The sequence below is a fragment of the Corticium candelabrum genome, chromosome 7 (assembly GCF_963422355.1).
Source record: "Corticium candelabrum chromosome 7, ooCorCand1.1, whole genome shotgun sequence".
NCBI classification, from domain to species: domain Eukaryota; kingdom Metazoa; phylum Porifera; class Homoscleromorpha; order Homosclerophorida; family Plakinidae; genus Corticium; species Corticium candelabrum.
This window is the reverse complement of record NC_085091.1, coordinates 57,793-79,108: the sequence shown is the minus strand read 5'-3', so window position 1 is coordinate 79,108 and position 21,316 is coordinate 57,793. Positions and strand designations below refer to the sequence as shown.

Sequence of the window (21,316 nt, the reverse complement as noted above, 5' to 3'; positions counted from 1 at the left end):
AGTATAAAATGCCACTGCCTTCAGGTCAAACAACAGCGTGTTCAGTTCTTCTAGCTTGCTGTGGTTTACATATCAGAACATGTGGAACTCTGTGAGTTGCATCATTGTGCTTGCTGTTTTTGTGGCAGCCCGTAAAGTGCAAGGTAATAAGTTTAATACTGAAACATGATGATAGTTGAAGCCATACCACAAAATGGCCTTTTTCAGGAAAAGTAGCAGCAGCAGACGGTGAAAATATTGCTACACCCATACTCATTGATGACTTATGCCTTGGAGTTCGATGTGCATCACCACCAGATTTCTGCAAAATTGTCTATCCGAGTGATCCTAAGAATGGAATCTGCTGTCCTCTCTATGACTGCAGACGTATGTACACTTTCACACTAGTGCTGTACATCGATACAGATTGTATAGACATAATGAAATCCTTAATTTACCTGCAGATCCTCCAAATCCCTGTGATGGTCATGAGTGTCCTTATGGAAAATGTGTAGTGAAGTATGGCCAGCCAACATGTCCGTGTCCCCTCTGCACTTTCAAATGTCAACCAGTCTGTGGCAAAACCAGTTCAGAACAATACCGAACATTCAGGAATATGTGTGAGCTCAAGAGAGCAGCGTGTGTCCAAAATAAACATGTACAATTTGTCTCTTATGGACCATGCCCTAACCGTAAGGACTGGCCTACAGAAGCATGCACGTGTTGAACTAACTAACTGTGCCTCAATCTTTTTGCAGACTTTTCACCATGTTTTATGAAAGATCCATGCTGGAACATTGCATGTCCTGATATTGCATGTCCACATCCCATACTTAGCAAAAGAAGTGTGGCAAATGCCAAGAGAACTAGAGCAGATTGTTGTCCATCATGTGGTATGCAAGAAACGTTCTCAACGTTTGTACTTGTGTGCATAAACTTGTACTTTGATTAGATTATCACATTCTCACATAACTGGCAAAGTACAACATGACTGCATCATTCAAGTCATCAACAGTCTACTGACATTTCAGCATGCATTACTGATTAGCAGTTCTTTAATTACCACATGATAATTATAGTTTCATAATACTGTCTGGAATTATTAAGTGGTTTGTGTGTATAATAGAAAATCAGAACTTGAAATACATTGAGTCGATGTATCCCATTGAGCGTAGAAAGATTATCATGTCCTTGTTAAATGAAGATGTTCCACAGACAAGAGTTATTGTACCAGAAACACTTGGTGGCATTTCTGTAGAAACTAATGCTGCTGTTATTCTTCCATGTACCACTATATCACCATAACGACTAATCTGATCAACACCAGGATCCTATAACATTAACGGATATGCAGTATAACCCACCAACAGAACAGGAAAGGAATGGTTCACTGGGACAGCAAATAAAAATATTAAAATGAATTGGACAAACAAACAAAACAAGCTGTATAGCCAAATTGTACGCAAACACAGGCATGTGCATGGACAGGCAGTACAATAATTAAGACAAGTGTGGTAACAGACAGATTACCTGACTCAGAGCATAGACAACTCTAAAGTTCCAAAACTCTGCAAGTTGATCAAGTTCTTCTTTCAGTAAAACTTCTTTTGCAGTCCGACAAGCATATATCAATCGTATGAATGTTTCGTCTTCTTCGTTGTTAACAATACCACGTGCAACCTGATAAAGAGGAGTAATGCCTGTTCCAGCAGCCAACATTCCAACGTGTTTATACTACCAATCAAACACCATGGTATACCATCAGGCTTGAGACAGCTGCTTGTTAATTGAAAGATGATCTATACAAACCAACTTTATTAGGAACATAAGGAAAGTCTCCAAATGGTCCTTTCCATTCAGCTGTCCTGCCAACTTGCCATGTTTTAATACACCGAGACATCAAACCAGTTTCGTAAAGCTACATACGCACACACATAAGCATACACCAAATGTGTCACACTGATCTTGGCTACTGCAGTGGCCTATAGCAAACTACTTGCATGCTCAGCCACCCTCCAAACAAAAAAATAATGAAAAGTATATTCCCTAATAAATTAACCCATAATTATGAGACATTCACAATTTTTATCACTTCTACATTAATTAAGCTACCATATGAATCATTCCTTAGATATTTGTACCAATTGTCATGTGGAGTGCAGTCTTACCTTGATTATAACTTCAAAGTATCCTTTAGCTTCAAGAGGACTTACAGGTGTGTATGATTTGACAATGCAGTCACCATTTAATACAGCTCTGGTAAAAAAACTATAATGTCAGTCTACTATCACTAAATATATTTACGTTTCTTTAAGCAATTGTAATGTCTTATCAACTATGTATGTATAAACCAAGTCTTTTTCCTAATACAACTCCAAAATTAGTATAATCCTGCTCTCAACTCTAGAAACAAATTTCTATCAGAGTCATAACCAAAATAACATCTAACCGACCCTTGTTGCATTACAAGTTGGGTGCCTATTCTTTGCCCAGACAGATGTTTAGATTGTCAGCAAAAGGTATCCCTGGTTTAGACTCATCAGCAGCAAATAATCATATCACATCAAACCCAATGAGGTGTTAAAAGCTGAGAAGTCATAAAGCGTGATCAAGTAATTCATCAAGCAGTTCCTGTACCAAGAGCCTACTGCTTTCGATTTTCTTCAGTGAAAATTGCATGATATATCTCCTTATAGCTCGCACATATTATAGGATATAGTAACTCTACAAGTATCCTGTTACACTCACTTTGCATCATAATCGATGCCTTCACCAAAAAAGACAAGACCACATACACAGGCAATATAGCTAATAACAGTGGTTATTAGTACTACACAGCAACGAGTCACCTAGCCCCATATATATATATATATATATATATATATATATATTTTTTTTTTATATACATATAGTTTATTCAAATATAAATAATAGCTACCCCTCCACTAGAGGGGCCTATATATATATATATATATATATATATATATATATATATATATTATACGATATTTAGAGTATTCTTCAACTGGTGCTTGCCTATCAACCACATGTACATGTAGAAGGTTCTGATGACTCAGGTAAGTGAGTATGGTAGGTAGTATCCATGCAAGGTCACAAAGACACACCTGAGCACAATATGTTGTCCCATTTTTAGATTCAAACTTCCGTCATGAGGTATTCTAAATGCGTATCTCCACGTGTCATGACTTTCTTGTTTGATTTTCACTAGCTCACAATGACGAAACTCCAGAGGAGAGAGACAGCTTCTGGTACAACTAGCTAGTACATGTCGTCCACCACCAACCACCTCCTCTCTCCATTTGCTCATCTCTTGCTCGTAAACGTCGAATACACAAGGAACACACCCACTACCACAACATTCTGATTCTTCAGGCTTATGAGGCTCAGGTCGCATCCAGCACGCCACAGAGGCGACGTTATCCATATGCTAACGTGTGCCACGACAACGTGATTGCTCAGTCAGTATTCGTCCTTCTGCGCAGCCAGCCAGTTAAATAGAGGTGAACGTGGGGCGCGGAACTGCGCGTGCGTTACGGTGAGAGTTAATCTGTACATTATGATTTCTAAGTCGATCGGTTGCATTAATTAAAGAACGTGACTGATTTTGTGTAGGCTTCGTGCTATAGTATAATTTACAGCTGCTGGCTTCGTGCTCTAGTACAATTACAAGCAACATCTCTACGTTCCTTGACCTAGTCTCCCGGCGAGGATTGACGAGGGCGGACAGAGCTATCTAGACACTGTAGCAACATTCTTCTGTATGTCATCTCAGATTCTGTATGTAGCGCAAAACGGATGCATTCGCATATGTGGTAGACTGGTACATAGATTGGTGAGCATGCGTACGTTGGGGTGTCATATACTTAGGTAATTAGATAAGTGACTGTTAGCACTTGTTGGATTGCTGTTGCGTTAGAGCCTGAGCATAGCATAGACTGATAGGGTGTGATAGCTTGTGCCGATCTGGAACGTAGCTTACGACTGTTATAATATATATATATATATATATATATATATATATATATATATATATATATATATATATATATATATATATATATATATATATATATATATATATACTACAGCATATTTCTATAGGAGCTCGTAGTAGGCAAGTCCATGCATGTGCCCATGCACTAGCTAGAGCTGTAGGCTAGGTGTACCTAATTGTGGACACTCCCCGGTAATTTGAGTTGCAATCGCTGATTTCTTCGGTAGCCTGCACGAATAAACAGGGAAACATGTGCCGATATACGCACCATTGTCTAGGCTTCGTAACGGTACCTGTACGACTAGAATCGCTCAACGTCAGCTAGCGCACTAGCACAATATACGGGATAACGTCTGTAAACCGCCTAGACGCGGGGTGTATCCTAATTATGGACATTTTTCTCCGTTACAGAAAGCGACTGAGCCTGAGTAACAGCTGAACTAGATACCTGAATGGTTTCCTCACAAGCTGGTATTTTGGGCCGCAATCAAAACCGTGTTCTGTTGTGTATCACCTCTGTGTAAAATGGTGTCGTGCCTTTCAAATTTTGCAGAAACCATGTGTTCTGTCTACGATACAATGCAGGAGATGATCAATCATGTTTAGATGAACGTCTGAACTGTAAACTGTGGTTCTAGCATCTTTTTGTGTTGCTGGTGGAGCTGGTTATTGATATCAGACAATGTAGTTTTGACCTTCCACCTAGCCTAGGTGAGTTTGTAGGTTTTCATTTTGTGTCTTATTGTTGCCAGATCTAGTAGCAGTGAAGACAGTCAAATTCTGACTGGATTACTAATGTCGCTGATATTGACATTCCACCTACTTTGTTGGTTCTCATTTCATATTGTGGCCAGATGTAGTAGCAGTGAATACAGCTAGATTGTCAGTAGATTACTGATGTCTAGATCTAGTATGAGTGAAGATATTCACGTTTTTACTGGACTGGAAATACACGTTCGCTCCATATGCACATAATGCGCATCTTTAGCACGTTACAGTCAATGTAACTAGGCTCAAAACTTTACCAAGGTACTCGATAATTGCTTAACTAACATCAGGGCACTTTCATGATCCAATAAAAGATCGATTCGTATACCTCGAATTTGTGAACGTGATGGGAGAAACTAACAGAATAGTGGTGATACACAACAGAACATGGTTTTTGATTGCGGCCAAAAATACCAGCTTGTGAGGCAACCATTCAGGTATCTAGTCCAGCTTTTACTCAGACCCAGTCACTTTTTGTGGCGGAGAAAAATGTCCACAATTAGGATACCCCCCGTTTGGGCTGTTCACAGACGTTATCCCGTATATTTGCTAGTGCGCTAGCAGACGTTGTGCGCCTCTAGTCGTACAGGTATTGTTCCAAAGCTTAGACATTGGCGCGCACATCGGACAGGTTCCCTCTCTCTCCGTTGCAGGTTACCAGTGAAACAGCGTTTGTAACTCAAATTACTGGGGAGTGTCCACAACTAGGAACATGTCCACAATTAGGAACAGACCCTACAGGCCATGTACATGGAGTAGTTTGTGCAACAGATTTCAATAAAAATACATCTTTCTAAACCAGCAGGTTGACAAACATCAATTATCCAAATAATGTATTTGTTGCATATAAGCATACCATGCAACAGTGAACTGCTCATGGATGCATGCCTAGTTAATGATGTTAATGATGTAGCTGAATATCTAGCTTTGTCTAGCTAGCATCTCTAGAGCAAAGCTGCCATGCATATATAGCAACCATATGCATATCAAGTCATGCATTTAGGTGGGTTGATGTTGCTCTTCATCGCTTTCATTGAAGCTCACGCTACTGTTTTTTCTACTTGGTGACTTTGCTCTTGCTTCAACACTTTTCAACTTTTCCAAGTCTATCAGTACGCTAGTTGATCTCTTTAGTTTGTTTTCAATGAATTCCATTTCGCTATTCACAACAGACAAGCGTCTGGGCCCAATGGTTTCTCTTGTGAAACTCTTTCTTTGCACTTCGTCAATGTCACTCTCCACTGTGGCTCTCTGACGTCGAGGTGTCACCATCATTGAGCCCTGAACTGGTTCAGATGTCTTCCTCTTTGCTTGTACCGACCTCACACTACTACGAGCACTTGCAACATCACGTGGAAGTCCAAAAAGTAGTCCAGGGGCGGATGACTTTCTTGTCAAGGGCTTTGCGCAACGTGGCAGTTTTCTGTCTGCACCAATGTCAGGCAGAGTGATGTGTGAAGATCGGAGATTGGTCAACGTCTGCTCTAGGACTTCCTTCTCTTTCCGATATCCATTCTCGCGAACATATTTCATTCGATCTACTGCACTACACATTTCTTTGAGACGAAACGATTCTCTAGCATTAAATACTTGAGCTCTTCTCCTTGCAGAGGATGACAATAGTCTGTCCTCTTTTTTCCCCACGCTTGTCTGGTGAGTTGACATTGAATCTGCAATGGCCGCAGGATCTGGGCGGCTAGGAGCGCGTCTCAAGTTATATGAGACTGCTAATACTATAGGGGAGGAGCACTTGAAATAACGAAGCGACGACTTACACAAACTCGAACACTATTATTATACAGTGGAAAGGCTTCTACGGTATGTTTCACCATGAAACGATACTCAGAAAGATAACAGCTTTTGCAAAAGCACTCTGACTTGCACGACCACCCGCAGATTGAAGTAGCAACCGCCATCAAGGACTTACTACCTAGATGTTACGTTGTACTGTGTTTACAAATACCTCTAAAATTAAGAGATCGAGGATAATTTATTTCTCACGAATTTATGAGTTTCCTGAGTCCTATATTTAGCTAATTTGCATGCACTAGAATTTGTTTACATAGCGAAAAGCAGCGTTACTAATGTACATTTACTAGCAGACAGTGATAATGCAGTAATTATATCTATTGTTGTTCATCACAATAAAATAACCATAAACTGAAAAAATGCGCTTACCATAAATCAGCAATTAAATCTACATGTACACAGCATGTAGCTTCGAAAATCAGTAGTGTGATGGGGTCATACAAAATCTACTACACTAAAGTTAACAAGATTATTAACAAAAATAATCAAATCATCACAAATACATTTGCATATTGTTTCATGTTTCACTATTTTGAACATGTTTTTTCTTATCATGTATGGGAGGTAAATGAACACTAGCAGACCCTGTGCTAGAAAAAGTAGAATTTTGTTGCAATGCATCAGATGACTTCGCTTCTATAGAAGGCAGATTTCCCATGCTTATTGAACGAGTTGATAGTTTGGGAGAACTAAAAGGAGAAGCAGGTTCACTGATCTTTCTCAGAGGAGAGGGAGAATGAGACCGAGTGTGCAAATGTTTCTGCACCAGTGATCTCTGCAATAGTGGTGGTGTGAAAGCCACTGATCTCAAACCTTCAGTATCTGACTGCATAATATCCAAATCAAGACTACTCCATTTTTTCATCTTTTCCTTCTGAAATCGATCCCACCTCGCATCAGCACCTTTCTTGACTGCTCTGTGCAGGTCTCCTTCCAACGTACTTCTCAGCCGTCTTGGTACATCTGAGCTGTGTCTGCGTTGTTCCTGTGAAAGTTGTTCAGGTGCTTGACGTTGGCCAAGAAGAGGAGAACTGCTGCCAACAATCAGCTTTGGGACTTGCTGTACATGTCTCTTCGAATTCAGCGCAAGAGAAGAATCAGAAGAATGTTTTGGCATGTTCGGACTGTACTTGACATCACGTATCATGCGTAAAGACTCCTGTAGCAACAGTCGGTCTCTGTCTAGTCTTTGCTCTTCTCTAAGTTTACGAGACTCCGCCTCTTTCTGTTCTTTCCTCAGCTCTTCTTCTCCTCGCAATTTACTGCGGTACAGCTCAGCTCGAGTACGCACAGAACGCGCGGTCAGCGACGTGACATCTTTTCCTCTCCTCTCGTCCAAACTCATTCTTCTTCAAAACATTCGCTTTGAAGATGGCAAGCACAGCACGTGATGTCACATGATCGAGACAAACAACAAGCAGAACTCGAGGGCAGCCGGGGAGTTGGACAATTACTAACCGCGTGTTCATTTTCAGTTTGCTACAACTGAACAGTGAGTGAACGTAATTGTATACGTGTCATTGCAAATACCATTTTACAAGATGCCGTCGTCACTACTAATTAATAGTCAAAAATTAATGCAATTCATAGAGTGATTTTTGTTACACTCAACGCCTAAATGTATTGCAGGAATGATATATACTCACTTCACTCTGTCATTTCTTCTTGCTACTTCCCCTCTTGTAGTTGCGTTTTGCTAGCAGTTGGACATCAGACATCCCCTCTTTCTGCCCTGATAAAGTTGTATTGTAAGTAAATACAGTAGAGGATGCGGAATCTTGCTGTTCTGGTGACGTGTGAGCCAGTTCAGTTGCTGAAGCACTACGCGTTGTTGCTGACCTCCCAGCTGCTTCATGTGGCTGTGTTTGATTTCCTGGAAGTGATTGCTTCCTGGCTGTGTTGGGAGAGCTAGAAGCCACTAAAGGTGCTGGTTGCTGTTGAGTAGTTCTCTGATGCTGAGTGACATGACTGGCAGTCTGCAATGTCTGTGGTGCTTGTTGGAGCTGTTGATTGGAATGAAGAGCATTCAGTGGTTGTTGCTGCTGTACGTGATGTTGTTGTTGCAATCTCATCATTTCTTCTCTCTGTTGCAATAGTTTTTGCTCCCTTTTTCTTGCTTTGTCTTTTTCCTTCTGTTGGAGATGACGAGCAAGCTCCTTCACATACCAGTCTATGACATGAGTTGTACGGCTGAGTGACATTATCATCTGACCTCGTCTTGCTGTTCTATTGCTATCTTCCTGTCAATTTCTTCCTGACCATTCATCACTTGTGCATATTCCTGATCACATAAATCACCCACACAGTCATCATTAACGTTTATATGGATGTTGTAAGCTTTCATTACTGAGTCTTGAACTTCTTGAGCCAATCTTGCATCATTAATATCAACCTCCCCAGAGATAGGAGGAAGTTCAACAAATGCACCAACACCAATAGGAAGTCTATAAAGACAACAAAAGGTAAGTTTAACGGCAAGACATCTATCTACTAAACTATACAGCTATTGGCGTTCTTGTATGTGTGCAGTTGATTATGCAGTAACTTCACTGTAAATACTAAAATAAATGTTTAAAACAGCATGACATTTTGCTTTATCAGTTTCACCTCACAAACATTACAAAAAACAAAGAAAAAAGAACCTGAATAAGCAACGTAATACAAAATAGGTAAATACAGAGTAGTCTATATATCCAACCAGGACGGCAAAGGCAACACAACAAAGATCTACGTACAAGCGACCATCAAAGTATAGCATTGTAGATATGACTATCTGAAGCAAACTACCTGAACCTCATATCGGCTAGTCCTACTGCTGTTCAATAAACAAGCAAGCAAACAAACAAACAAACAAACAAACTCTTTCATAAATGTTTCGTGGATCTGATTGGTGGTTCGTCCATGGTCATTGTCTCTGGTTACCATATACAACAAATCATAAAATCTGCTCAGTGATTGGACCACATTGAGGGTGTGGCACATTCCTGAGCACGACAGACATAGCCACATCCAAACACAGCCACAAAACAGAAGTCATTCCAGCCAATGCCATCCTGAGCATACTATTCGCTAAGCACGTGGTGTTTACAAAGTCCCGTTTCTTATGACTGAAATAAAGCAATTATTGTAATGTCATCAACTGAATGTCGTATTACCCAATAGGTTGCATTTTGCTAAGCATTTCCTCTTGTTCTTGCTTCTGTTTCCTTCTCTCCAGTTTCCGTTCTTCCTTCAGCTGCAGCTGCCGAGCGATTTCCTTCCAATAAATAGCCATAATTCAATGCATAGCTATGATTACTATTGTCTCATACTTCATCATTCTTTTGTTCATCAGCAATCTGTGACTCCTGAAACGAATAAGAATACTGTAAATCAAGAAATTTTCGTACTCATAAAATTTTAGTTCTTTTTGTACAGATACCTGGTTGTACTAAAATAACATGAATACTAAATTTATACATAGATGCACTTGAATTCGGCTACAGTACAGTACCGATGTCCTGTACCAAAATAACATGTGTACGAACTACACGTACTTCATGGGCAGAAGTACTAAAGTTTCTGGATTTACAGTAATCAATCAAGTGAAGTACACAGAGAGTCATCAAACAAACCTGTTGCACTAACTGCCTGCCACAGATGTAGACAACTATTTAATTAAACTAGTAATTACCCGAGGCCTGGATATCCGGGCTAACAGTATAGTAGTCATCTGACCAACAACCGTACGACCGTATTTCGATTAGCACAGATGCAAATGAAGCTATTCCGACCAATACATGAGAAGTATGCCATGACCAACCAATAGACGAACGTGATGTCATTATAAAGCTCCACCTCTCTTTGTTTGGTAGCTGCTAACGAGAATTCGGCCATCGGGCGTCCATCCTGTACATGATGTTTAGTCCTTTGCTTTACATAAGAGTTTAGCACATAAAAACAATGCCTAACCTACATTTGCACGTGCATGTTTTCCCACCAACAATCAGGCGTCTAGAGAGCTAAGGTGCTGGATTCAGGTGCCATACGGTACGTGTAGCTGTACCTGACTTGTAACATTTTGCTTGTTCCACAGTGTTTATTTCTGCAGTCTGACAGCTTGAATTTTCGGTGTGCATGGCTGAGCGGCCACGGTGTTGTTGCAAAATCACTAGTGTCGTCTTCAACAGAACTAATAATATATTTCTTATCGCAACAATTACAGTTGCAGTTCCCTAGCAGGGGCAACACAAGACGTAACATAAAAGCATACCAACAAAGACTCTACATAAACAAGACAAGAACAGAACACAAATAAAACTAAGTCAACGCAGAAACTTCAATTTGCTACACTTTACAGCAAACAGATAACAGGATACCTCAAAGAATGTCCTAAATTGTCTCTACACGTCATAAGTGCGAGTGCTCTAACAAGAGCATTTGATGATTCCAAAGCCCTTTTCATATACAAGACCTGAGACCTCTTGACCTGTACTGATGCTTCTACAAACCAATCTCCCAGTCGGTCTCTTACCGAATCTTCTTGTCTCAGTCCGATACCTCTCCTGATATTCTTCTGATACGTTCCATCTACTAGCTTAGATGCAGACATTTTATCTATATTCCATAAATGCTTCCAGATGATAAAATTGGGAAAAGTTGCATGTCCAGCAGTTTCTTCCACACATTATCATTCAAACACGTTCCGTGCATGTGAGCAAATTTGGCACACCATGGAAATTTGCAAAGGGGAACATAGCTGAGACGAGTGGGTTGGGCTAAAACCTCAGTATGCAAACAATATCACTTGACAAGATACGTGATTACATACACCGGCCGAAGGTTTAGCACTGTACTGTGCTTTTGTATTCATTGAAGCTGTGCTTACACCGTCGCTTCCACAGCTAATGAGACTTCTGAAAACCATAATAGGATTGTCGTGAACATTACAAATTTAGATGTTATTTCCTTTAAGCATGCTACTTGTCACATCTATCTAAAATCCTACAAAGCGAACATTGTTTCACATGACTGCAAAGTCTTTAAAACGTCTGTAGTCATCAAATTACAGTAATGAGAGATATCACCTAAGGGACATAACTATCAGTCGTGGTTATGTAGATTTTGTGTTAGCAGTTGTAGACAAGTAAGTTCTGCTGTTTATTTCTGACAAGGCTTGGCAATCATGCACAAACTTGAATTATACTGTTCTGGTAAAAACTTTTCATGAACATTTCGTGCATCTGATTAACTGTTCATCTATTGTCTGTGGTTGCCATGTACGACATAATGGGACATTGCTCTGCAATTGGGCCACACATGATGCATGAACTCGTCCCTGAAGCATGACAAGACGTATAGCCAGCCAGCCAGCCTGCCAGCCAGCCAGCCAGCCAACCAGCCAACCAACCACCAACATAGCCCACAGACCGGAAGTCATTTGATTAACCCCCAAAAGCTGATTAACCCCAAAAAGCTACTTGCCAAGTCTCATTACTCTTGCAAAGCCCTGTTTTTACAACTCATAACACAATTAATGAAGAAGCACTAGAAGTGCAAACCCTTGACAGGTATGCACCTTGAAGGTAATTAGTCGCGCTATGACAGAATGGTCTAGACAATACCAACTAACTGCCATGCACAGCGAAAGTATAGAGCACATACGAAAACCAGCTTTCGGTTAGATAGGAACAAAAGAAGCAGCACTGATTTTCAGTGAACAAAACACGATTTCATGCACCTACAATGTTTTGGGCTTTCAGAAGATGACACTATTGATGGAACAAGCATAATGTTACAACCTTTGCTCTCTAGACGTCTAGTTCTTTGTGCAACTTCTCTAGGCGTCTGATTGTTTGTGCAGCTTTTGACGTCATAATGAGCCACTATGAGCATTTTTAGGCGTGGCATAGGTAACACCAAAGCCAACACAAAATTAGATGTGGAAAATATGAACGTTACAAATGTATCTAGCCTAGGCGTTGTTTCAAGTGGTAAACCCTCACGTACAACAAAAGAAACAGCTCGCTACCGATTTTCCAGCTCACAATAATCTAGACGTCTGGTTGTTTGTGCAACTTCTCTAGACATCTGGTTGTTGTCGTAATGGGAGAAAACATGCACGTTTCAAATGTAGATCAGGTTGTTTCGAAGTGCTAGAACAAGCCAAATGTTACAAGTCGGGTGGCCTCGACGCACCTTACGTGATAAAGTAACGCGCGTGATTATTGTTCTGTTTAGTTTGTTGGTGGGCAAGTTACAAATGTAGAGCAAAACAAGCAGCTCACCACCAATTTTCCAGCTCACAAGAATGTAGACGTCTGGTTGTTTCTGCAGCTTCTCTAGGCATCTGTTTGTTTGTATAGCTTCTCTAGATGACTAGTTGTTTGTGCAGCTTCTCTAGACGTCTGATTGTTGTCGTAATGGGGGAAAACATGCATGTTACACTGTACAAATGTAGTTGTTTCGAAGTGCTGGAACAAGCCAAATGTTACAAGTCGGAGAGCCTCAACCCTAGGTCGGCTGGCAATCTTCGATTGCCTTACGTGATGAAGTAACGCGCCTGATCATTGTTCTGTTTGTGGGTGGGAAACATATGTTACAAATGTAGAGCAAAACAAGCAGCTCACCACCAATTTCCAGCTCACAAGAATGTAAAAGTCTGGTTTTTTTGTGCAGCTTTGCTAGGCGTCTTGTTGTTCCTGCTGCTTTGATTCTCTAGCTAGACGTCTGGTTGTTGCCTAGAAGCAGCTACCAAACAAAGAGAGGTGGCGCCTCATGATATCATCATGTTCGTCTATTGGTCGGTAATGACACCACTTCTCGTCTATTGGTCGGAATAGCTTCATTTGCATCTGCGCTAATCGACTATATATACGGTCGGTTGGTCGTCCGGTCATCAAACAATTACTATACTCGAGCCCGCAAATCCGGGCCTCGGGTTAAAATGAAACACCATCAGATCCCACACTACACTGTATGTCTTCTTGCATGCATGGCTCATCTTCAACAGATGCCAAAATATAAAAATTAGCATATTTTGCAGCATAACATAAAAACATATCACTAGAAAGCAGCAAAACTCTACTAAGACTGACAAATAAAGCAAAAACAGCAAAAAACATTTCAAAACAAAGAGCATAAAGATTACACGTTTCCAAACCACCATAACATGAAGAAACTTCCACACCTCCACACACACAAATGATAGACAAACGGATAAATGTTCACGTTGTTCGACGTCGACTTTGAGGTCAGTTATGAAGATAGCTCCCCCTGCCTATAGAGAAAGGGCCTCCACGTGCTACTTGGAGGCTTAGGGCCAAGCGCTACAATCCATTGGGAGCTTGGCTAGAGTCATCCAGAGACATTGGCAGCTCTGGGACTGGACACCAAGGCCCACAAGTACCCGACTGCTGCATGATGTTACTGTCAAGCCAGCAGTCATGTCCACCCCAGTCAATGACCAGGTACTCATTTATACTCCTGAGTCGAGAAGCAATTGCGTGTAAGTTTCTTGCTTAAGGAAATTATGCCATAGCTCGCCATCACTGTGACTTGAACCTGCAACCCTACAAAGTCCCAGATGTTTCCATTCTCCAAACGAAGTGGCTAGTGGTCCAGCAGTCATGTGTCAATGGTGCATGTGCAATGACAACGCTTCCGGCGTGCCCTCCACAAGCGCACATACAGTCCGACAGTCACAAAGCAGAAAACAACGTTTTCACTAAAGTTCTGAATGTCTCAAGTGCGTCATCTGCTAATATTTTTAGCCATTAGGCACACACTTTGGGCGTGTCTATACATACGGCAAAATTTTAGCGGCGCATGCGGCTTCGTCACAATTTTTGCTGAGACGGTCCATGGCGCTCTGGCCGTATTATTTCTTCGATTGGATTTCGCCAAGACTTTGCAGGCAAAAACAATGCTTTCAAACGTTTCTTGCATGTGTTTTGCTTTGGACGCATCATTTGAGGCCGATACAACGGAGAACGAGTGAGATATTCCGTTTGTAAAGACAGCGATGACGCGACGCGCTGTAAGTACATCATTTTCATGCCTAAACGTTTCGTTTTTTGCGATATCTTTTCAGTATGCATTTCAGTAGCTGTGTTGCAAGTTTGGCTATTGGCCGTTGCTGATAATTTGAGTTATGCCCATAGTAACGGCATGTTCTCTGTTACAATGGCTAGGTACCCGTATGTTTTGGTTAGAGAATGATGTCTAGAACAATCCTTCAAACCGTTTTCTAATATTCTATATGTTTATTAGCTCTCCAGACGACGATGCAACGCACAAGAAAGCAGATCTTTTCGATGATGAAGACATCGGCGACTCAATTAGTGTAGCATAGACAGGAAGTTGACATGAACACATCGAAACAATCATCAATAGCTATGAGATTTGTATCATTCGAAAGTGCAATTAACAGGCTTTTCAACTCTCTATGTATTGTAATTTTCGCTTCTATAATGTGGCTACAATTGCGAATAATAGGTAATGAATTGTAGGTTACGTGCGCGCACTACCCAATTAGTACATTCTTGGTGATATGTGTTCGCGTCAGAATTTCAGGTGATTTGTACACCTACGGGCGATATGGAAAGGGTTAATACTCATGCCAAAATTATCGGTGTGACTCCAATATCCCCAACCCAGTCTTGCACTTCTACACTGTGCCAATTGATTTAATTAAAGGAGAACTCTAACCAAATACTAAACTTGCTGAAAGACGATACAAGGCCCAATATCTTCCTGCATGAAGCGTATGTCCAGCCAGCCACAGAAGCAGAGAATGGGCCACAAGTTGTTCAGACGATTCCCTGTATGTATACGACGCATTACTGTGTCCTCATTTGTAAGTAAATACTTTGGGTTTAACTGTGCCAAGTGCTCCTAACGCACCCAAAATGCAGCGAGACATGGTCTATAAACTAATCTAAAAGGGGCTCCTTTTGAGGCTCCATGGTTGTACCAACATAGTTGCTACTTGCGTGGTGTACTGTATGCTACTTACTAACCTACCAGTGATGCTTTACCTAAATCATAGATAGATTTCCTCTATTCAATGATGTACAGCAAGCATACTCATCTCCCAACAGCATTTGTAATGACAATTAATAGCGGGCATGTGTGGGCGTACAACATATATAACAACCTGTAATTGCTGTGGTAGTTGTAATTAAGGTCTTGAAGTGCATAGTTTGCAGAAAAACCAAGAGTGCCCAGTGTCCCAAGCTCACCACATGTGTAGTGTCTACATGACAAACTTTTCAAAGCAGAGACTAAACGACTGAGAAATCGCACTCATTTTCGGTTCAAAACAAGTGTACCAACAAACAAAGGAAACCCAGCACAAGCCTAATTAAGTTTCACAAATGTAATATACAAATAATTGAGAGGAAACATATCAGGATAACTTTGGGGTCACAGTTTGCTTTAGCCAATAAATCACAACTTGCTACCATATGTCTCACAATCCTTATCTTGAAATGTGCATAGGTATCAGTCCTCCTTGCTAACCAGCAATAAAAGTTACTCCGAAGACACATACGGGTACTAAACACGCCCACACAGGAAATTTCAATGCTTTATTTCTCCGTTATGGTAAAAGTCTGCAGTAAACGGTTAAGGCAGTGGTGTAGGAAAATGTTCACAAGGGGGGGGGGGCTGTACCGTGGATGTCATCATGAGTAAGCAAAAACTACCTCACTCGCCAAACCGTAACAGATTTGCAAAAGTCACTGGCACAGAAAATTTCAATTCCTACACTAAGTGAGGGGGCTTCAGCTCCCCGCTTCCTATGCCAGTGCAAGAAGTTGTGTCATAAAGTGACAGCTTTAATCTAAGAAATGGTTGATTTTGGTGAGACTTCTACTTTAAATGGACGCTCTAGGGCGAGGAGGAGCAAAGTGACTGGTGGGGCGGGAGCAGCAGCATACTGGTCACCACCCTTGCCTGCATTGACAACAGGAGTTGAGAAAAATTCGTAAGAGCAGTAGCATCTGCTTCTATCCTGTCTACGGTTGGTGGAAGGAGCGGTCGGCTGCTGGTGTTACATAGTTTACGAGTCCGTACAGGAAGTGTCTGACCTCTAGCCTTGCAGTAGACATCCGGCTGCCAAACTGCTAGCCAATGCCTTCTCCAAATGCACTCTCTAACCACTTAAGCTATAGCACCACACATAGACTCGACCCAGTCTCTCTCCGCCTTCATCATATTCTCCGGATTGTCAATCCTCGGTGAAGAGAGAGACTGGTTTCAGACCGCCTACTGACATCACTAAATGCCGCCATTAGGGTACACTCTGTGCCAGCTGCCTTGGGCACATTTCCACATGCCTGGTAACAGCCCTTGCTAGCATGCTGTGGTCACAACGGCGGCGTGGTGCAAACACTTCACAAATTGCCAGGAGACCACTCCTATCACTTTCTACACATATATTCGCATTGATCTAGGGAGTTAATGTGGCTTTTGAACGGGAGTTTTGTCTTTGTCGGACGATCTGGGCATTTTACATGTCTTTGCGCTGTGAGTCCCCCCAGAGCTTCCGAATCCGATGCGAATGGGTCTAGACAAGAAATGGCTGAGAGGCAGTTGATGTGTTGAAGTGTAATGTGCCTTGTCTTTGACAATTTACGGGACCATTGGCAGCTTGGTTTACATCTTGCATAATTTAACCCCCCTCCCCCCTCCCCCCCGAGCCATTTGCGTGGTTGTAAATGCTGACAGAGATCAGTAACAGAATCACAGATCTGAAACAAGGTGCAATAATGGTGAGCATTTAGTGACCTCAGTGGGCGGTCTGAAACCGGTCTCTTCCGCCAAGGATAGACATTGATGGGAATGGCTGAAGACAGAAAAACTGGGTCGAGTTTACACCACACACACACACACACACACACACACACACACACACACACACACACACACACACACACACACACACACACACACACACACACACACACACACACACACACACACACACAGACACACGAGCACGTCTAACCTGCCTCATCAATTGTACTTGAACTGCCTGTGCCACTTCTCTGTCTTTCATTTCTCTACCCGACACCACACACAAAAATGCATAAATAATTGTACAACGTTAGTCACAACTACATTTCACAACAAAGTACATTTCTCGAGAAACAGCTGCTATAGATTTGTCTTCACGTTCCAATTGTTTGGCAATTCTCACGTCTTCTCTCATACTTCTGTTGCGACGAACATTTTCACTGTAGAAATCTTCAACTATACGTAAAGACGCAACAGACTTATAGGCAAACATGGGAGTACTACTCAATACACGACTTGCTTTCTCGTTCTTGTAAACGATAAGCCAGCACGCCATCTTCTTTGACTGCAAACTCTTTGCGAACTATTGAACACAATCTTGGTAATTTAGATGACTAATAAGTAACTCCGTAACTCCATAATGTTGATCACCTGATTCGACGTGCCCTTCTTCGCCTGACTCAATGTGGTCGCTCTCGCTCATGATGAGAAGAGAGAAGAGCTACGCCTTTCAACGCATGCGCAGTGCAGGTTCCTGTAACAATGGCTTCGATTGTCTAGAGCTTTACTTGTATTTGCAGGTTAGCTAATCAAACCGTTTAGGCTAGGGGCTTAATTGCTCTGCTCTTACTTTAGCATGTAGGAAGTAAACACATTTAGAACTATTCAATTGCATGTCTAGAAGTAAATTTAAATGATCAATTTGTAAGGAACGTTTGCTAGCTAGACATCTACAGATATCACTGTGTAATACCCATGTGTTAATGGAACGTAAGTATATATGACTGGACACAAAGCTTAGGACACAAAGCTTAGGACACAGTTTAATCAAATTCTATTTCACTAAGTTAAGAAACTGTCAAACATACAGAAACATACAGAAACAATTTATTAGCTGCTCTCTAGCCATCAGTGTCATTCATTATATGTCAGTGAAGTGGTTCCATTTCACTGCTTTCTTTCTCCAGCTTCTCGAGATATTTTCCAAATGCTGGGCCTCGAGCATTGAGTTGATAAACACGCCTACAGTGAGCCAGCTGACACAATAACGTGTGAATCAATATACCAATTATTGCAAATATGACAAGTGAAAAGAACCAACTTGTAGTTGAATGTCTCGCTCTGTAAATCTTGCAGACAGACTCTCTTTGTAAGTTTTGATTGCCAAATTGTAGGCTTTCGCACAGAGACTATATATATAATACATGTGTTACAGTTACCAGGTACAAATGTAGACAGCAATTCAACACCCAGACAGGCAGGCATTTAGTTGGATTGGTGATTAAGTAGCTGTTAGTTTGGCCAGATTGCATGTACATAAGCAGTGCATACAACTGAAAAAACAAGAAACTAACGATTCAGAGAATTCTTCTACTGCGGTGAAAGATGTCGGAATATTTCTGGCCAGACCAGATGAATTCAACAACTCTCTATACAGTAGAGAGCTGACAGACACCCATGATTGATAATTTGGAAGCTACAATTGTCAATACCAACGTCAAAGCAAAAAAGAAATTTTTATGTTTATTATTACCTGCGACTCTTGAGAGCTGAAAACACTGTCTGTATGGTAATCAATAAAAGATTTGTAGTCTTCAGTACAATGCAACTGACCTTGTGCATGCAACAAAACGATCTGGTTCACGCCAATATTGATTGACAAATTAAGTCATAAACAATGTCATAAATTACCTTGAGATGGGGTAAGTATATTAAGAACAAGATGAACAGTACTCAAGGCATTTTCAAAGCTTTCATTAGGAAGAACATGAACACAACCACGTCGATTCAATTTCAACAAAGCTGAAGGTCTAATAAGACAAGAGATATTATGCGCGTGCGCGCGCACACACACACACACGTGCATGCACACACACACACACACACACACACACACACACACACACACGTGCACGCACACACACACACACACACACACACACACACACACACACACACACACACACACACACACACACACACAAGGAACACAACGTTGGGAAATAGAATACCCTGATGTGATGCCACATTTGTTGAAAATTGTGTTGGCTTGGTCTTCAAGAGCCGATATAAGACGCTTGACAGACTAAATACAATACATACACATCTTAGTTGAAAACACTATTTGTTTGAGGGTACATGATGTACAGTGTGTTACACCAGAACTAATGTGTTTCTCTTTTGCTGCATTGTAGTTGTTTTGTTGTGTTATTTCATGTGGTATAGTTTACATAAATGCCATACATAATAAGATGCAATCAATGCAAGTTCGCAGGGACTAGCACTAAACGACGGAGGGTACCTTTAACATGCATGTTAAAGTTGTACAAATGCTAACAAATATTAGATAGACTACTGTACTGGTAGCAGTATGAATTAAAACATATTATACGCATTACTGTTATGAAGAAAGCACATAGACAAGCAAGAAATATAGAAGAGTAAGTGGGGAGCAAGTAGATAAGCAGCAACAGTAACACACTGACAAGAAGAAGGCAAGCCAACAAAGTGAGCCAGTTGTGAAGCATACTGACCGGCTGTTCTCGTCGAGTACCTCGCATTTCTTCAAATGTATTGCTACTCTCTGCCTGAAGCAAACCAAACATGACCAACATAATTAATACAAAAAAGAGTAAAAACGTTCAACACATACAAAACTTTTGCTACTCGTAGTCGTACTTGAAAGAGAAATGGGCAATGTCTGTAAAAGCCAAGACAAGTGACATAGCACAAATTCACTTCATTCTTCATTCATCATTACATAAAAGTCAATATCATATAAAAGTACAGATAAATACCTCAGCAAATACAAGTAAGAGTAATGGTATCGTGCAGCAACCATTATCTTGCCATGTCTGCCACACATCGGGGTCTAATTTCTGTTCCAAGAAATCCAAGATGTCTTCTTCAATCTTCTGCCTAGACATCAACGAAAGTACCAAATAACAAATAATCACCCAAATAGTCTTCTAAATATCAACATGCTCATACATGGTAATAAACGAGTGGCATGGCATTCAGAATAGTTATTGAAGTTCTAATTAATCAAAATTCAATGCAAACTATTGACCACCTGAAGTCACCAACAAGCTTAAACATCTTGACATAACTGAGATCAATATGATGCTGCGGCATAAACAACTAGTCAACAAGAAAACAGATATACATTACCATAAGCATCAACGTTACTGAAAACGACGTGATTTTTACAACAACAATATGGCAGATGCTGAACAGCAAGAGTAGAGCTTGCAAGTATTCTCTTTCTTCCTGCACTTTCTTCTCCTGCAGACACTATATTTATTATTCATATTTCTATTATTCTACACACCAGATGTCACACCCATGTTGTTGCCTCTCTGTCTGCACAGACATGCCAATCATCATGACGTATCAGCTCAACGTACAGCACACAACGTTCAGCATCGTATGAACACTTTAGTCTACAGCCTTTTCCACTAGCATCAGCGTCCAACAAACGTGGTCTTTCTGTCGCTTGGTCGACAAGACGACTACTTGCTACATTGTTCTTACTAACCACGCCCACTACACAGACTGTATCTTCGGCTGACGGACTATTGAGATGAGCATTAGTCATAATCATGTCTATATAGTTATGCACTTGCCTGAGATCTCGGTCTGTGTCCACTGGTAAAACAAACCGATCGCACATTTAGTTACGCCTACGCATTGGAAAGAGTGACGTTGATATAAGTTGATTTCAAACGGGTAAGGCTGGTTGATTTA

At 41.0% G+C, this 21,316-nt stretch overlaps 6 protein-coding genes across 7 annotated transcripts; 1 reads left to right on the top strand and 5 right to left on the bottom strand.

The window, feature by feature from the left end:
- The first annotated feature begins 14 nt into the window (after positions 1-14).
- LOC134182308 (agrin-like) lies at positions 15-1,122 on the top strand. Its single transcript, XM_062649705.1, has 5 exons — positions 15-143; positions 208-366; positions 444-671; positions 738-872; positions 932-1,122. Exons 1-5 carry the CDS (start codon positions 80-82, stop codon positions 949-951), a joined length of 606 nt encoding a protein of 201 aa, XP_062505689.1. The 5' UTR covers positions 15-79; the 3' UTR covers positions 952-1,122.
- Positions 1,110-3,495, bottom strand: LOC134182307 (NADH-cytochrome b5 reductase-like). Of its 2 annotated transcripts, none has more exons than XM_062649703.1 (5): positions 3,105-3,495; positions 2,148-2,235; positions 1,793-1,897; positions 1,510-1,713; positions 1,110-1,310 (listed from the first exon to the last, which is right to left on the bottom strand). In XM_062649703.1, exons 1-5 carry the CDS (start codon positions 3,422-3,424, stop codon positions 1,110-1,112), a joined length of 918 nt encoding a protein of 305 aa, XP_062505687.1. In that variant the 5' UTR covers positions 3,425-3,495. The 2 variants fall into 2 exon arrangements, with proteins under 2 accessions (XP_062505687.1, XP_062505688.1); XM_062649704.1 differs by lacking the exon at positions 1,793-1,897 and adding an exon at positions 1,739-1,778 and having other exon boundaries at positions 1,510-1,679.
- Positions 3,496-5,591: 2,096 nt separating this feature from the next.
- LOC134182376 (uncharacterized) lies at positions 5,592-6,451 on the bottom strand. Its single transcript, XM_062649773.1, has one exon. It carries the CDS (start codon positions 6,425-6,427, stop codon positions 5,762-5,764), a length of 666 nt encoding a protein of 221 aa, XP_062505757.1. The 5' UTR covers positions 6,428-6,451; the 3' UTR covers positions 5,592-5,761.
- A 75-nt stretch (positions 6,452-6,526) lies between these two features.
- Positions 6,527-7,943, bottom strand: LOC134182375 (uncharacterized). Its single transcript, XM_062649772.1, has one exon. It carries the CDS (start codon positions 7,914-7,916, stop codon positions 7,089-7,091), a length of 828 nt encoding a protein of 275 aa, XP_062505756.1. The 5' UTR covers positions 7,917-7,943; the 3' UTR covers positions 6,527-7,088.
- A 125-nt stretch (positions 7,944-8,068) lies between these two features.
- On the bottom strand, positions 8,069-18,096 carry LOC134182374 (coiled-coil domain-containing protein 50-like). The gene is made up of 9 exons (XM_062649770.1): positions 18,002-18,096; positions 17,871-17,933; positions 17,692-17,806; positions 17,562-17,616; positions 9,883-9,918; positions 9,727-9,827; positions 8,919-9,015; positions 8,784-8,852; positions 8,069-8,727 (listed from the first exon to the last, which is right to left on the bottom strand). Exons 1-9 carry the CDS (start codon positions 18,051-18,053, stop codon positions 8,227-8,229), a joined length of 1,089 nt encoding a protein of 362 aa, XP_062505754.1. The 5' UTR covers positions 18,054-18,096; the 3' UTR covers positions 8,069-8,226.
- Positions 18,097-18,375: 279 nt separating this feature from the next.
- LOC134182263 (nonsense-mediated mRNA decay factor SMG8-like) lies at positions 18,376-21,287 on the bottom strand. Its single transcript, XM_062649652.1, has 13 exons — positions 21,196-21,287; positions 20,913-21,144; positions 20,780-20,854; positions 20,643-20,710; positions 20,368-20,488; positions 20,223-20,270; positions 20,104-20,157; positions 19,582-19,655; positions 19,262-19,380; positions 19,104-19,183; positions 18,925-19,046; positions 18,672-18,759; positions 18,376-18,606 (listed from the first exon to the last, which is right to left on the bottom strand). The coding sequence occupies exons 1-13, from the start codon at positions 21,240-21,242 to the stop codon at positions 18,499-18,501; spliced, it is 1,236 nt and encodes a 411-aa protein (XP_062505636.1). The 5' UTR covers positions 21,243-21,287; the 3' UTR covers positions 18,376-18,498.
- Positions 21,288-21,316: the final 29 nt, after the last annotated feature.